Source organism: Penicillium canariense (assembly GCF_028826845.1).
Source record: "Penicillium canariense strain IBT 26290 chromosome Unknown utg000002l_segment0_segment0, whole genome shotgun sequence".
Classification (NCBI taxonomy): Eukaryota; Fungi; Ascomycota; class Eurotiomycetes; order Eurotiales; family Aspergillaceae; genus Penicillium; species Penicillium canariense.
Genome location: NW_026622729.1, coordinates 1,060,995 through 1,073,585, shown reverse-complemented (window position 1 = coordinate 1,073,585; position 12,591 = coordinate 1,060,995). Strand labels below are relative to the sequence as shown.

At 56.8% G+C, this 12,591-nt stretch overlaps 5 protein-coding genes across 5 annotated transcripts; 2 read left to right on the top strand and 3 right to left on the bottom strand.

Moving 5' to 3' along the window:
- Positions 1-225: 225 nt before the first annotated feature.
- N7482_003603 (hexokinase family protein) lies at positions 226-1,998 on the bottom strand (the record flags this gene model as incomplete). The annotated part of the gene is made up of 2 exons (XM_056685728.1): positions 226-1,489; positions 1,550-1,998. 2 exons carry the CDS (start codon positions 1,996-1,998, stop codon positions 226-228), a joined length of 1,713 nt encoding a protein of 570 aa, XP_056544470.1.
- A 1,492-nt stretch (positions 1,999-3,490) lies between these two features.
- Positions 3,491-5,308, bottom strand: trpE (anthranilate synthase TRP2; the record flags this gene model as incomplete). The annotated part of the gene is made up of 4 exons (XM_056685727.1): positions 3,491-4,812; positions 4,885-4,958; positions 5,066-5,214; positions 5,297-5,308. 4 exons carry the CDS (start codon positions 5,306-5,308, stop codon positions 3,491-3,493), a joined length of 1,557 nt encoding a protein of 518 aa, XP_056544469.1.
- Positions 5,309-5,776: 468 nt separating this feature from the next.
- On the top strand, positions 5,777-6,757 carry N7482_003601 (uncharacterized protein; the record flags this gene model as incomplete). Its single annotated transcript, XM_056685726.1, has 2 exons — positions 5,777-6,324; positions 6,394-6,757. The coding sequence occupies 2 exons, from the start codon at positions 5,777-5,779 to the stop codon at positions 6,755-6,757; spliced, it is 912 nt and encodes a 303-aa protein (XP_056544468.1).
- A 714-nt stretch (positions 6,758-7,471) lies between these two features.
- On the bottom strand, positions 7,472-9,611 carry N7482_003600 (WD40 repeat domain-containing protein; the record flags this gene model as incomplete). Its single annotated transcript, XM_056685725.1, has 5 exons — positions 7,472-7,498; positions 7,560-9,083; positions 9,196-9,344; positions 9,471-9,487; positions 9,562-9,611. The coding sequence occupies 5 exons, from the start codon at positions 9,609-9,611 to the stop codon at positions 7,472-7,474; spliced, it is 1,767 nt and encodes a 588-aa protein (XP_056544467.1).
- Positions 9,612-11,075: 1,464 nt separating this feature from the next.
- Positions 11,076-12,272, top strand: N7482_003599 (rhomboid family protein; the record flags this gene model as incomplete). Its single annotated transcript, XM_056685724.1, has 2 exons — positions 11,076-11,467; positions 11,552-12,272. The coding sequence occupies 2 exons, from the start codon at positions 11,076-11,078 to the stop codon at positions 12,270-12,272; spliced, it is 1,113 nt and encodes a 370-aa protein (XP_056544466.1).
- Between the last annotated feature and the right edge of the window lie 319 nt (positions 12,273-12,591).

The following is a 12,591-nucleotide window of genomic DNA, read 5'->3' as shown; positions in this document are numbered from 1 at the left end:
TGGTTGCACAGGATGTACCTCCAACTAGCAGGCGAGATCGTGTTATATGGGATTTCTGACGATAGTCCCGGGGCAGCAGTCACAAGCATAGGGTACTTGCTGCCTGAATCTGGTTGTACGATAGAGCTTAATTGAATGACTTTTCTTGACTGATGCTTGTCGGTATTGATGCTGTGACGTGCATCTCTATAAAACATACGTAAGATTTCATTTCGCCATTCCTTCTTAGGAACCGATCGGTTCTTGAGAAGGAATGGGGTTTTCAGGGTCTTCACCCGACTCAGTCTCTTTCTCAAATGTTGACCCGATGATTCCATCAATATTACCGGCTACAGTGCCTGCTAGGACACCCACGCCGATGATGCCTCCATCGCTGGCTTCCCGAAGGAAAACACTCTTTCCTCCGCTTTGAGGTCCAGCGCTGATGAGTAGTCGGTCGATGTATCGCTGAACGGTCTCCTTATAATGCGGGTAATGCTGTATAACTCCACCATTGACAGCCACAACCAGTTCTTCTGGTCCCTTCAGCCAGCCCGGTGTTGATGATCCGAATTCCGGAATCTTTCGCTCTTGAGCCGATTTCTCTTGAGTTCCATTCGAGTCCTTTGCTGTTGACTCCGGATGATTTTTGCCTTGTAATTGAATCTCACGAATGCACGCCAGAAGTCCAACGGTGCCGGCGGCAACTAGTGCAGCGGACCGGTCCTGCACGGCGGCTGCGATGGCGCGAATATGACCAGCATACTCGGCAGTCCACTTCCAATCACTGGAAGCGGGAGCGGGCAACTCTAGTGCCAATTCTTCTGCCAGTGTTTTATCGGAATGGCTTGATGCCACCACCAGAGATAGAAAATCTGTCGTAAGGGTATATTCATTGACCAACTTCACGGGCATTGAGGATGTTGGATGTCCCTTGATCCCATTAAACCAGTTAGTGCAGATGATGCGCACCAACTCACCAATATAGCGACCGCCCACCATATACTCCAGAGGCTGGAACCCAGGCGCGTTCGAATGAGCATCCAGCTCAGTGTCCCACTTGCTCACTACGTCGAGTTCCTGCAAGGGCCCTGTTGCACCTCGCAGCGTCCACTCGGTCGAAACAACTGTCTCCACTGCATCCGGGTCTTTCTCACGAATATGACGGATCTTAGATTCTTGCAGATCGGTGAGTTTCATAGGCACAGCAGAGTTGCAACCCGCACCCACCAGGAGACCCATCACGACTCGGGTATTAGGCAGAGCTCGAATGGAGTAGGCTAGCGATGCAAGCGTAGAGATAGTATCATTAGTCATGACAGAGATCTTGAGTTTAGGGAGACAATATTGTTTCCGTCGTTTTGCTGGCATCTCGGCGGGATCATCGTCCGCCGAGCGTCGGGTGTGGCATTCATAGCCGTCGAGAAGGGCTTGATGAAGATTGAGAGAGGATCCTAGTGCAAATCCTTTGCCCGTTGGCATTAAAATCGCCTCGTTGACGAATTTTTGCCTGGATTCGGGTTAATCCCACTTGGTGCGTGGTGTTCGCGGTGATTAGGGACAGATGTACTTAATGGGGAAACAGAAGGAAATGCCCATGGCCAGCTCCGAAGGCGCATCCTCTTTTGAATTGGCGAGATCATCATGAATCACTTCGGCAATGCAATCTCCAATCCAGGAGAAAAGAGAGTTGGCCTGATCTCGACGCAGGCGGTCTTCGATCGGCCATGCCTTCTCCAGGGTGCGTCGGACATGGGAACGTTTCCCTATTTGTTCTTCACCCAGTAGATCGATGAAAGCCACTCGAAGATAGTACAAGCCGAGATAGACCGCTAGATAGCGGCCCTTTTCTCGTCCTGTCGGCAGACGCGTGGTAGCAGTGGGGAAGAACTGCTCTGAAGAACTCGCGGCCAGCTCGCGGTATGTCAGAGAGAGACGATACGAGAGGCGATAGAGCCTTTCATGGTCGAGTTTCAGGGGCCCTAGGAATTCCCGCAGTGCAGGATCAGTTCTGGCCATGGTTGTTATCGTTTCAGCCGTCGCATCTGCTCTCGTGCGTGTCATGAGCAGGGGCCCTTGCAGTAACTTTGGGGTTGGCGGAGACTGCCGGGCCAATCATGTCCGCGATCGGCATTAATGACTCGCGTGCCCCAGGCAAGCATTGCGGGACGAGATGGTAAAATGTGCGATTTAAAGTCTATTCACTAATGGGGGCATGGATTGAGAGAATTCAAATTCTTTGGCTCTTTGATCTCAATTTACTGAATATTGCCACGCTTCGTTATTCTCAGTGCCCCTCTGTTTCGCTGAACTAGATCTTGACTTCCAGATGTACTAAATATAGTCCACGTCTAATTCTTACCCATGTGAGGTACTGGGGAGGATAGAATAGGGCACACTGTATATTGCGGTGATCATACAAAAGACGAGAAGGAACCATTATGGATTTTTATGGATACTGGGATGTAGAAAATTGCTTTTTTATCTCTCTTCTTACGAAGACGTGGATACGATGTCTCCCTTGTATTTCTGTCACCTCAACCTGTCCGGAACCTGCCGTTTGCATTATTTCGGAGATTTCAAGGATACTACAGGTATCGCCTCCGATGTAAATGAGATCAGAGAATGGGCTGTTCCCACGCTTTCATACCTCCCCTTCTTATTATCGAAGCCAAACCACGGCGCAATACTATCTTCCAAGAAGAGTCTACAAGAGACGCGACAGATCTTTCTGTCAAGGATCCATTGCTGAGCCAGTGCAAAATGCTTCTTCTTCGTGTCCCATTCCAAATGCGAAAAGTCATGAGCATAATGATCTGCGCCATACTCAGAGGGGAGAGAAAGGGATATGCGATGTGCCGTCCGATTTGACCGGTAGCATCGGCAAAAGCCACAACGGGGTCGCGAGGATATAGAAGTCATCCTTGTGAGTGACTCTCTATAATGGCCGAGGAGTAAAATCTAATATAAGTTGTGTTTATGGGATATAAAGGAAGTCGGATTAACAGATGATCATCATACAGTTCGGAATTAGTCCGGTGCAGAGTGCCCCACACCATTCTCAACTTGGAAGCTCTTATTGGCTGGAGTGGATGTCTGTTTCGACTACAAATTGTCCGAACATACTGACCACCAATCATGTCGCAGCAGACGGAATTGCAGTGGCTGTTTGCATGCTTACAGGGCTGGTAGGCTTCGAGGTATATTCGTATATAGATCGCAGAGTCTTGGCTCCGCCGGTGCAAACCTCTCCGCTGCAACCGGGCTCGACTACACCTCCACCACCCTCTTCGCGACGCACTTCCGAGTGAAGTTATTGATAGGTATCACGAGGACCCAGTTCGAGACTGGGATGTACAATTGATAGTCTAACGAGGAAAATACCGAAAGGGCGAGAGAAAAAAAAGCATGCGCCAATCATAGAAAAGGTTAGAAGCTTGGAGCTGAAAACGCGAGGGGAGTATGGCACACATCAAGTCGAGAAATGCTCAGCTCTGTACTTTTCCCATCCTCATGCTGTGCGCCCATCCGTCTCCATGCTCAGGTACTTCGCCTCCGCGCCACGGATACACGCAATGTTCGCTCCGAGCTTGTTAATCGTCTCTATGTACTCATCGTACGGGTCTGAGTCAAACACAATACCCCCACCAGCCTGCAAATACGCCACGCCGTCCTTGACCATCATCGTCCGGAGTGCAATGCACGTGTCCATCGCACCAGGCACCTCGCCCGACCCGTCCGCATTGGCAATGTTGTACCCGAAGTAGCCCACCGCGCCGGCATACACGCCGCGCTTCTCGCCCTCCAGCTCGGCGATGAGCTGCATGGCGCGCACCTTGGGGGCGCCGGACACGGTGCCGGCCGGGAAAATGGAGCGGAAGGCATCAAAGCGGGTCTTGTCGGGGCGCAGGACGCCTGATACCTGCGAGACGAGATGCTGCACATGCGAGAACTTCTCGACCACCATCAGCCGGTCCACCTGCGTGGTGGTTGGGTCGCAGACGCGGTTCACGTCGTTGCGGGCCAGGTCGACCAGCATGACGTGCTCAGCGCGGTCCTTCAGGCTGCTGCGCAGCTCGTCAGCGAGCGCGGTGTCTTCTTCCAGGGTCTTGCCACGCTTGACGGTGCCGGCGATGGGGTGGGTGATGATGCGGCCGCGCTCTTCTTTGACGAGGAGCTCTGGGCTGGCGCCGACGAGCTGGAAGTCCTGGCAGTCGATGTAGAACAAGTAGGGGGAGGGATTGACGGTGCGAAGGTGGCGGAAGAGGTTGTATGGGTGAAGGGATGTCGGGCGTGATAGCCGTTGGGAGGGCACGGTCTGGAAAATATCGCCCTTCTTGATGTGCTCCTTCAGTCGGTTGACGTGGCTCTCGTACCCCTCCTGTCCGATGTTGGATGTGTACTCCTGGTCGGGAATAATCGGGCCCTGCGGCGGCAGCGGCGTGCGGTCCTGCAGCAGAGTCTCAATGGTGCTCTGGATCACCTCCTGACCCTTGCGGTACTCGGCCTCGATGTCGGCATCGTTGGCGGGGATCGGGACATAGGTGATGACCTTGACAACCTGGAAGAAGTGGTCGAAGGCAACAATCGTGTCGAACAGCATGAAGAGCGACTCCGGCACACCCAGAACATCTTTCATGGGCCGAGCCGTCTTGGGCTCGAAGTATCGGACGCAGTCGTAACCCACGTAGCCGATGGCTCCGCCAGTGAGCGGGGGGAGGATCAGGCCAGGCACAGATGCAACCCGGGACTGGGAAAGCTCGGCTTCAAGGATGGGGAGGGGGTCGGCGGCAGGGCCATGGCCGGGGCCGGTCTTGATCACTTTTTTCGGGTCTGCAGAGAGGAGGGGCGGTTTCGTCAGTGGGATGACTCGACAGACCAGCATCCGAGATCTCATTCACCCACCTGCGCCAACGAAGCTGTATCGTCCGATAGTCTCTGTGGTCGCCGCACTCTCATACAAAAACGACATGCGCGAACTATAACCGCCGAGTCAGCCTCATCCTATCCAGAGGGTCCCTGCCACACTACCCCCCTCCCATCCGGCAGGTGGTTGGTCGCAAGAAACCAGGGACCGGCAACGTACTTCTCTGCAAGCTTGAGATAAGCCAAGGTGGGTGTCAACAGGTCTGCCGGGATAGACGCTGTGATGGGCAGCAAGTTTGGAGGGAATTGGGAGTTTCTCGACTTCGAGATGATCTCCCGCGCCGTCTCGAGCGACGGGACATTGGCGATCTGAGTCATGGGAGGTGTGTAAGTTAACATGCTTGACAGCGAGGTTCGAGCGGAAGTCGCGCTGAAAGGCCATCTTGCTTACCGGAGGTGCCATTGTCAGCTGGGATCCCTGTTCAGTGGCCGAAGCACGGTAGAGTCTTGGGAATGTCTCGCGATGACAGAGGGATTTGGCGGTGGGAAAATGAGTAACTGTGGGGCCCTGGATTGACCGTCCGCTGGAAGAGTCGCTATTTACCCCCAACAGGCCGAGTCCAAGCCCCCGACAATAAAAAAAAAGGACCCAGATCTACGCGACCAGGTAATGATTCTAGTCTTCACTGGCCAGAAATGCAGCAGATGCAACACATGATGCATCTCCTCTATATCCCCCAAACGGACTAGCGCGGGGAGCGGCTATTGACCTCATCGCTTATCGATAGCGGGCCTCTCAGCCATCCCGCCGTGTACTCCGTCGCATGGCAGGCGATCGGCGCGCACCTCGCCCTCTAGCCCTCCAATTAATGCCCGCTTTCATGCGCAGACTCTAGCTTGACACTCTCAGATCCCTAGATTTACCGCGCCCATGTCCACCTTCGAAGTCTACGGTCCACCCCTCCCAGATGAACCTGTCTGGCCCGCCCCCACCGATGGCCTCGGCCTCGGTCTCGACGCACCAGCCACCGCCCCGACCACGAGGACGCCCTGGCTTCAGCGTCTGCGGGAGCTGTCGCGCTTAGCGGCGACGTCGCCGCGAACCGTGTACATCGAGCGCGACACGGAGGACACGATCCACGCGCACCTCGACGTGGTGGAGTCGATCCTGCGCGATCCGCGGCCCGAACTGACGCGGGAAATGGGCAAGTATCGGCGGCGGAGCTGGGGCAGAGCGATGATGGAAACAGTGGAAAAAAAGACCATGACGGAGAAGGAGGCGGCGCCGGAGCAGAAGGACCGTGTGGACCGGCACGCTGTTTTGGCGCAGCTTACCGCGCTCTTGGGCGAGGTGACACTGGTGAATGAGGAAATTGGCCGGCGGCGCACCGAATCGAGTGAGATCTGCGATCTCTTTGAAGAGAGATGTCGTGGGTTGACGAGGACGGTGGCGGAATTGGAAGATGAAGTGGCGGAATTGTAAGTGGAAGAGTCTCGTTGATCTTATTCATTTGTTCCGACAGGGCTAACCTCAATCATTCGCATTAGACAAGCCGACCTCGTCGAAGATGCAGTCGAATTGGAAGGCATCCAGGGTACCGTCCACGGACTGCATGATTGGATCGGCCGGCTACGCGAAGAGCATAAACCAGTCCGCATGTCGAAAGACCTCGCATATCAGACGTCGCGGCGCCGCTGGGTCAGCCGCAAGGAAACTGAGGAATGGACCGCCACAACCGACGGCGAGATGATGCTTGACGGACTGAGTGCATGGATGCGGGGGTGGAGAGATGTCGAAGAGGGCTTTCAGGCCCGAGCGCGGGCGCGACAGATCCGGAGGGACAAAAGACAGGAGCAGCTCTTGAGACCCGCGGAACACGGTACATCAATCTACAATCACATAGTTGCATAGCTCGCGGAGCTCGCTTCTTATTCTCCAGAGGATAGGAGGCCCACGACGATATGCCTGTCAATACGCGGCCCGGCTGAGCTTGAGCATACAATTTTTGTTTCGAGATTCACGAGGAAAAGAACAGTGAAATCCAGACCACCGACCACCGACTACCGACTGACCCCAAAAAGGACGAAAAAAAGAGAAAAATGACCACTCTCGCCAGGAATCCGTTCATCGTTCGCCGTGCCCAACCTGGTCCCAAAGTAATGCATGCTATAACGCATCTTCTAAATCAACGTTGTATGTCCAGAGAAAGTATGTAATGGGAGTAGGGGTGGAGGACAGAAGAGAGACACCGCGGGTGGCACCCGTTCGTCTTTTGCGTGTCGGCGGGATACGGGCGGAAGCAGAAGCTCCTCTTGGCTGGTGCGTCCTCCCAGTACCCTTGGGTGCCCCTGGGCGATATGAGTCCCAGGGTAGCGTGTTGAGTTGCCGCCATGGGCGCAAAGAGATCAAACCTAACGGAGGCGGAGCGGGAAATGCCTCGGAATTGCCACAATCAAGCCCCCTCCCCTTGTTTGAGGAATTGGAAGTCAAGTTATTAGACAGTCCGACAGTAGAATCTTGTTTTTGGAAGTAAAAGAAAACCCCGCGGTTATTGGGGTGAATTGGAGGAGTGACTGAGAGGATGTCCATCAAGGTTCTGTGATTGTAACGGCGATGCTAGGATCGTCACCGCTGTAGATTTACGATAGCCATCTGGGAAGAGGAGTCAACACGTTATCCGATCTTATTACGAGGTGGTGAATCGTCAGCCTACCTGATTTCCAAAGCCGCACGCAAGCTTCTTCCCATCGGGGTCCCATGACAGGGAACGGTCTGGATTGGATGGTGCATGGCCATTCTGTCCATGGGTTGCGCGGTCCGGGTCCTCCTTGACCTGTTCCGCAGAAGGAGCATTCCACGTAGCCATCGGATCACCGCCACGCTCGACGTTCCAGATGAACAGCTGGTCTTTGCTGACGGCGCCGAGTGCATATCCGTCGGGCGAGAACCCGCCGGTCAGGGCGGGGATAGAGGATCCGAGGCGCAGGCGGTGGACGGACTTGTATTGTTTCGAGTCGAGGTCCACCTGCCACACACCGACGGTGCTATCAGCCGAGTATGAAGCAATGAGGATGGAGCTGTTCCGCGGCTTCGCTGGCGATGGCGACTGCGGACGAATGTCGATCGCTGTGATGACGTCTTGGTGGGCGGTCTCGATCACTATGTCATGAGTGGGAATCCAGATCGTCGAGCTGGTCGCGCTCGCCGTGACTGCAACGGAATAGCTGGTGGTGTGAGCGCAGCGGATGAAAGTCCAGGCCGCATCGGGATCTTGGGAGGGGTATGTCTTGGCCAGGCGAATGTTATTGTCCACCTCACATTCGTAAATGGCGCCATTTCCACAGGCAAACACCTGGTGGCGTCCACACCAGGCAAGGTCGTAGATCTGGTTGTCGATCACCTGGGGCGGCGGGTATACATCGGGTCGTCGACTGTCGTCCCAGAGTGCCAGTTCGGAGGTCCGTTCATCCGATGCCACGATCACCAGCTGAGGGCTCTCATCGGCCCAGTACAACCCACTGATCACCCGGGGAAGGTCGGGCAACAAATCCACGACATTGCCGTCTGCATTGTACATGGTCACGTTTCCCTTCAGGTCGCGGAAGGAGGCCACGGCCAATTTCGCGCCGATGCCATCCCACGCCACGCCGGATACATATGCCCCCGTCCCCTTGAGATCCAGGAACTTGTTCTGCACCGGCGCGGTCGACGATGACAGCTTCCACAAGCTGCAGAAGGTGTCGCCGGCGGCCACGAGTAGCGTGGGATCCCGCGGGCGCCAGCTGGTGGACAGCACGTGATCTTCATCGAGCAAAGCGGTGTCGGGAGTCAAATCGGCGGCCTTGGCGGGAGAGATCTGGATGCCCACACTGCTGCCAGTGCTGAGGGTGGGTTCCTGGGGGACCTCTTCGGGACCCATCGTCCCCATGCTCACGTCGCCGTCGCCGTCCACGTCCGGCATTGGGTGCGAGTGCGAGTGCGGGTGCGGGGGCATTGGGCTACCTGGTTTGCTCTCGGCCTCATCCACGTCCATCGACTCATCGCCGTTGGTCTCTCTCTTCTGGGTCGTTTGGCCGGGAGCCTCGACCGGGTGGCCATTTGTCATGCGGTCGTGCGCCGGCTCCGGCGCAGGTAGTTGAGCGGCGGTCGCCTCATCGCGGCTACTCAAGGTGTTTACTTCAAAGGGTTCCGGTCCGAAAAAGTAGTCGGTAGGTGTAAGCGTGATGGGGTTGCCCTCCTGTGGCTCGCCATTAGAACCAGCGTTTAAAGCGAGAGGGAGGAAGAAAGGGGGGTGGAGAGAAGGATGTCCCCGGCGTAACACTAATCAAAAGAGTCGCGCGCAAACGCACCTTGTCAATAGAGGACTCTAGCTCGTGGTACTGCAGGCCCTTCTGGACCAGCGACACCAGCGCGTGTGTTTTGATGTGACGCGCAAAGGGCAACGTCTGGGGGTCGGGGTACCATGCGCGCTGCAGTGATACGGCAGCGTCGCCATGACCTGTGGGACGATGTTAGACAGGGGCCCGCGGGGGGAAGAGCAGGAGAGAAATGGGCGCCCAAGTTGATCGCAAGATCAAGTCGTATCCCACGGCGAAGGGAGGGGAAAGAAAGGGCAGCTACAAACCTGATTCTTGAAGGTACCTAGAGCGCACGGGGAAGCAGGATTAGATCTGGAGCTGCGGCGCATGGGGATCCACGGGGGGAGCAGTACGTACCGCCATATTAGGTAGTTGACGTGATGCGATGTCAGGTCGGGTTGTGCCATGATTACATGTGCGACCAGTCAAGTGCCGCGAACATACCAGAGGGGAGAACGAGTCGGCTTCCGCGAGGGAAGGTGAAAATCAAAAAGTGGAGGCTCTGACGGCGGAGACCAGATGGAGCGCAGGAACACGAGCGTCGGGCCTCGAAGCGCGCGCCGGAGGGGCGAGACTGGGGGGGGCGAATCGAGACCTTCCGAACCGCCGTGAAGGCCCCGGTTGGAATTTTCGGGGGAGATGGGCACGTCGGTTAGATGGGCTGGTTGAGCTGGCTCGCTGGGGAAGACGTGGTTGGAGATGGGTGGAATAGGAAAGGTTTGGAGGACCAGAGACGGGACGGGGAGAAGACGGCAGAGGCTGTCCAGATGGGCCGGTCGATTGGCGGGTTCAAGCCCAAGATCGATCGTGGAACATGCCACCCTTCACGGGAGAAGATGGAAGGAGAGGGAGAGAGAGGAAGAGCGCCAATGTTCGATCCACAGGATCGAAGCGGCAGAGCAGGGCTAGAGTCCCACGTCCCGAGTCCCGAGTCCTCAGTCCTCAAAAGTCCAGCGACGTCCAGAGACGAGGTTAAGCGCACGAGCCACTAGCCACCAGCGCAAAGGCTAAAAGTGGGCTCAAATCTTGAATGCAGCGCGAATCCCGCTGGTGGCGTCCTCCACACCGCACAGCTGACAAGAACGAGGAGCTAGTCGCTCTCTCTGGACGAACACTAAGGACATGGACACTATGCACTATGGACTCTATGGACTCTGGACTCTGGACTCTGGACTCTGGACACAATTAATTATAGACACAATGGACGACCGGCCGATGGACTGGCCGATGGACGGGGGGTGGCTCGCTTGAACCCCTTCAGCCTCCAGGGCTTATCTCCCCCTGGTCGTTTCTTCCCTGCCTTTGGAGGGCCAAGGTGGATCGCGCGGTTGAATTGGGGGAGACACTGCACATCATCCACGCCGAACGGGGCTCCACTCGGGCCTGTTCCCTCTTCCTTCAGGGCTGCCAGTCTCCCTCAGCCTGAGACTGTCGCCCTGCAGTGTGGTCACCCAGCGTGGCCAGGGCCGAGCCTGCTCCCTAGAGGCCGTTCGGGTGACGGTGGTGATGCCGTCCTCACGCCAGTGCCGGGCCCAGCGGAACCGCCATCTCACTCGCCCGTCCCGTCACAAAGGAGCTCCCCGATCCTCCACCTCGGGTTCCCAAGATATAAGATTCCGTAGACCACCGGGTACAGATGGGCGCAAACACTCTCTCTTTCCGGTCGACGTCCGTCCCGTGAAAATGGACTCGTAGAGTGCCCGCCAGTCTCGTATGGCTGTACGCTCCCCGGCGAATCTGATCAGTCTCCACTGGCGGAACCTCAGCCCGCCCCCCCCCCCCCCAACTCCTTCACCTTCTGCAATACCCTCCGGGCTTTTGGTCGATTCTGGTCGACACGCCCTGCGGTCTCGCGTCCGCCGCGAGCCAATATGCCCGTCCGAGTCAACATCCCCCCGGCCACGCGCGCTGTCCTCATCAGCCTGCTGGCCCTGTCGCTAAGCTACAACATCGCCCGATGGCGCCAACTGGACACCTCTGCCGGCAGCGTCCAAAGCAGCCCGATCATTCCCTACCTCACCCTCGTTCCCTCCCTCTTCTACTACTACCCCTGGACCCTACTCACGGCTACCTTTGTGGAGCAGAACATCTTCACCGTTCTCCTTAATGCCGCCACCGTTTTCTATGGCGGCAAGTATCTCGAGCGCGCGTGGGGGTCCCGCGAATTCGCCAAGTTTATCGTGGCCGTCGCGCTGATCCCAAACGCCGTGATAGTGCCATTCTATCTGATCTGGGGTGCTCTCGGGGGTTCCTCGAGCCGAGCGTAGGTTTGCCCTTTGGTGTTGGTCCAGTGTGGCCGGGCTTCGTGGGAACTGAATACTGACCGTGGAAATGCCCCCGTGTATAGTCTCACCCAAATCTGCGGCGGCGTTGCCATCCAAGCCTCTTTCCTCGTCGCCTTCAAACAGCTCGTGCCCGAGCATACGGTCGCCATCTTCAAGGGCCTCGTCAAGATGCGCGTCAAGCACTTCCCCGCCCTGTTCCTGCTCCTCAACACCCTCAGCGGCTTGATCATCGGAACCGACACCGCCGCCGTCTTGGCCTGGCTCGGCCTCCTGTCCAGCTGGACTTACCTCCGATTCTACAAGCGGCAGCCCGATCTCACCGGTACCTCGACCAATGGCCGCGGGGTCCAGGGGGATGCCAGCGAGACCTTTGCCTTCGCGTGCCTGTTTCCCGACGTAATGCAGCCCCCCATCGCATTCGTCGCCGACCGGATCTATGCGCTGCTCGTCGCAGTGCGGATCGTCACACCCTTCTCGGAGGCAGAAATCGCCTCGGGAAACCAGCAGGTGCTGGCTCGAGAGGAAGCGGGGCTGCCGACGCTGCTCAACAATTCGCGCGGAGGAGCGCGCGGCTCGGGCAAGCGGGAAGAGGCCGAGCGGAGGCGCGCGCTGGCCCTGAAGGCCTTGGACCAACGACTTCAGGCGGCAGCTGGAGGGCGCCCTCCTGCCGGACTCTCGACTTTCGGCGAGCCCTCCTCTCACCGACCGACGACGCCGACGCCGTCGGCATCCACGGGGCAAAGTATGTTGGGCGAGACCAGCTACAACCCCGATCATGCATAAAAGGCGCGGATGTGGGGATTGCTTGGGGACTTGTTTGCGTTCATGGGGCCCTCGGCTTGGCGAGTACGCCTCCCTGCTGCTGTTGCTCTCATGTCTTCTTCTGATCATGTATATTGCGCCACCTCGTTCCATATCTGGTGTCTGGATCTCGGTCTTCCCCTGGGTTCGATCTTTCCAACCCCGTGAGACTCGGACCAGACTGACCACTGCATCTTCTTCTCTTCCTTCTGATGACGACCAAGCGAGACCCGCCATCTGTATTCATTTTAGCTTTATACCAGCCGCCAGCGAGCGTCTTGCAAACGAGAGCTTTTCACAA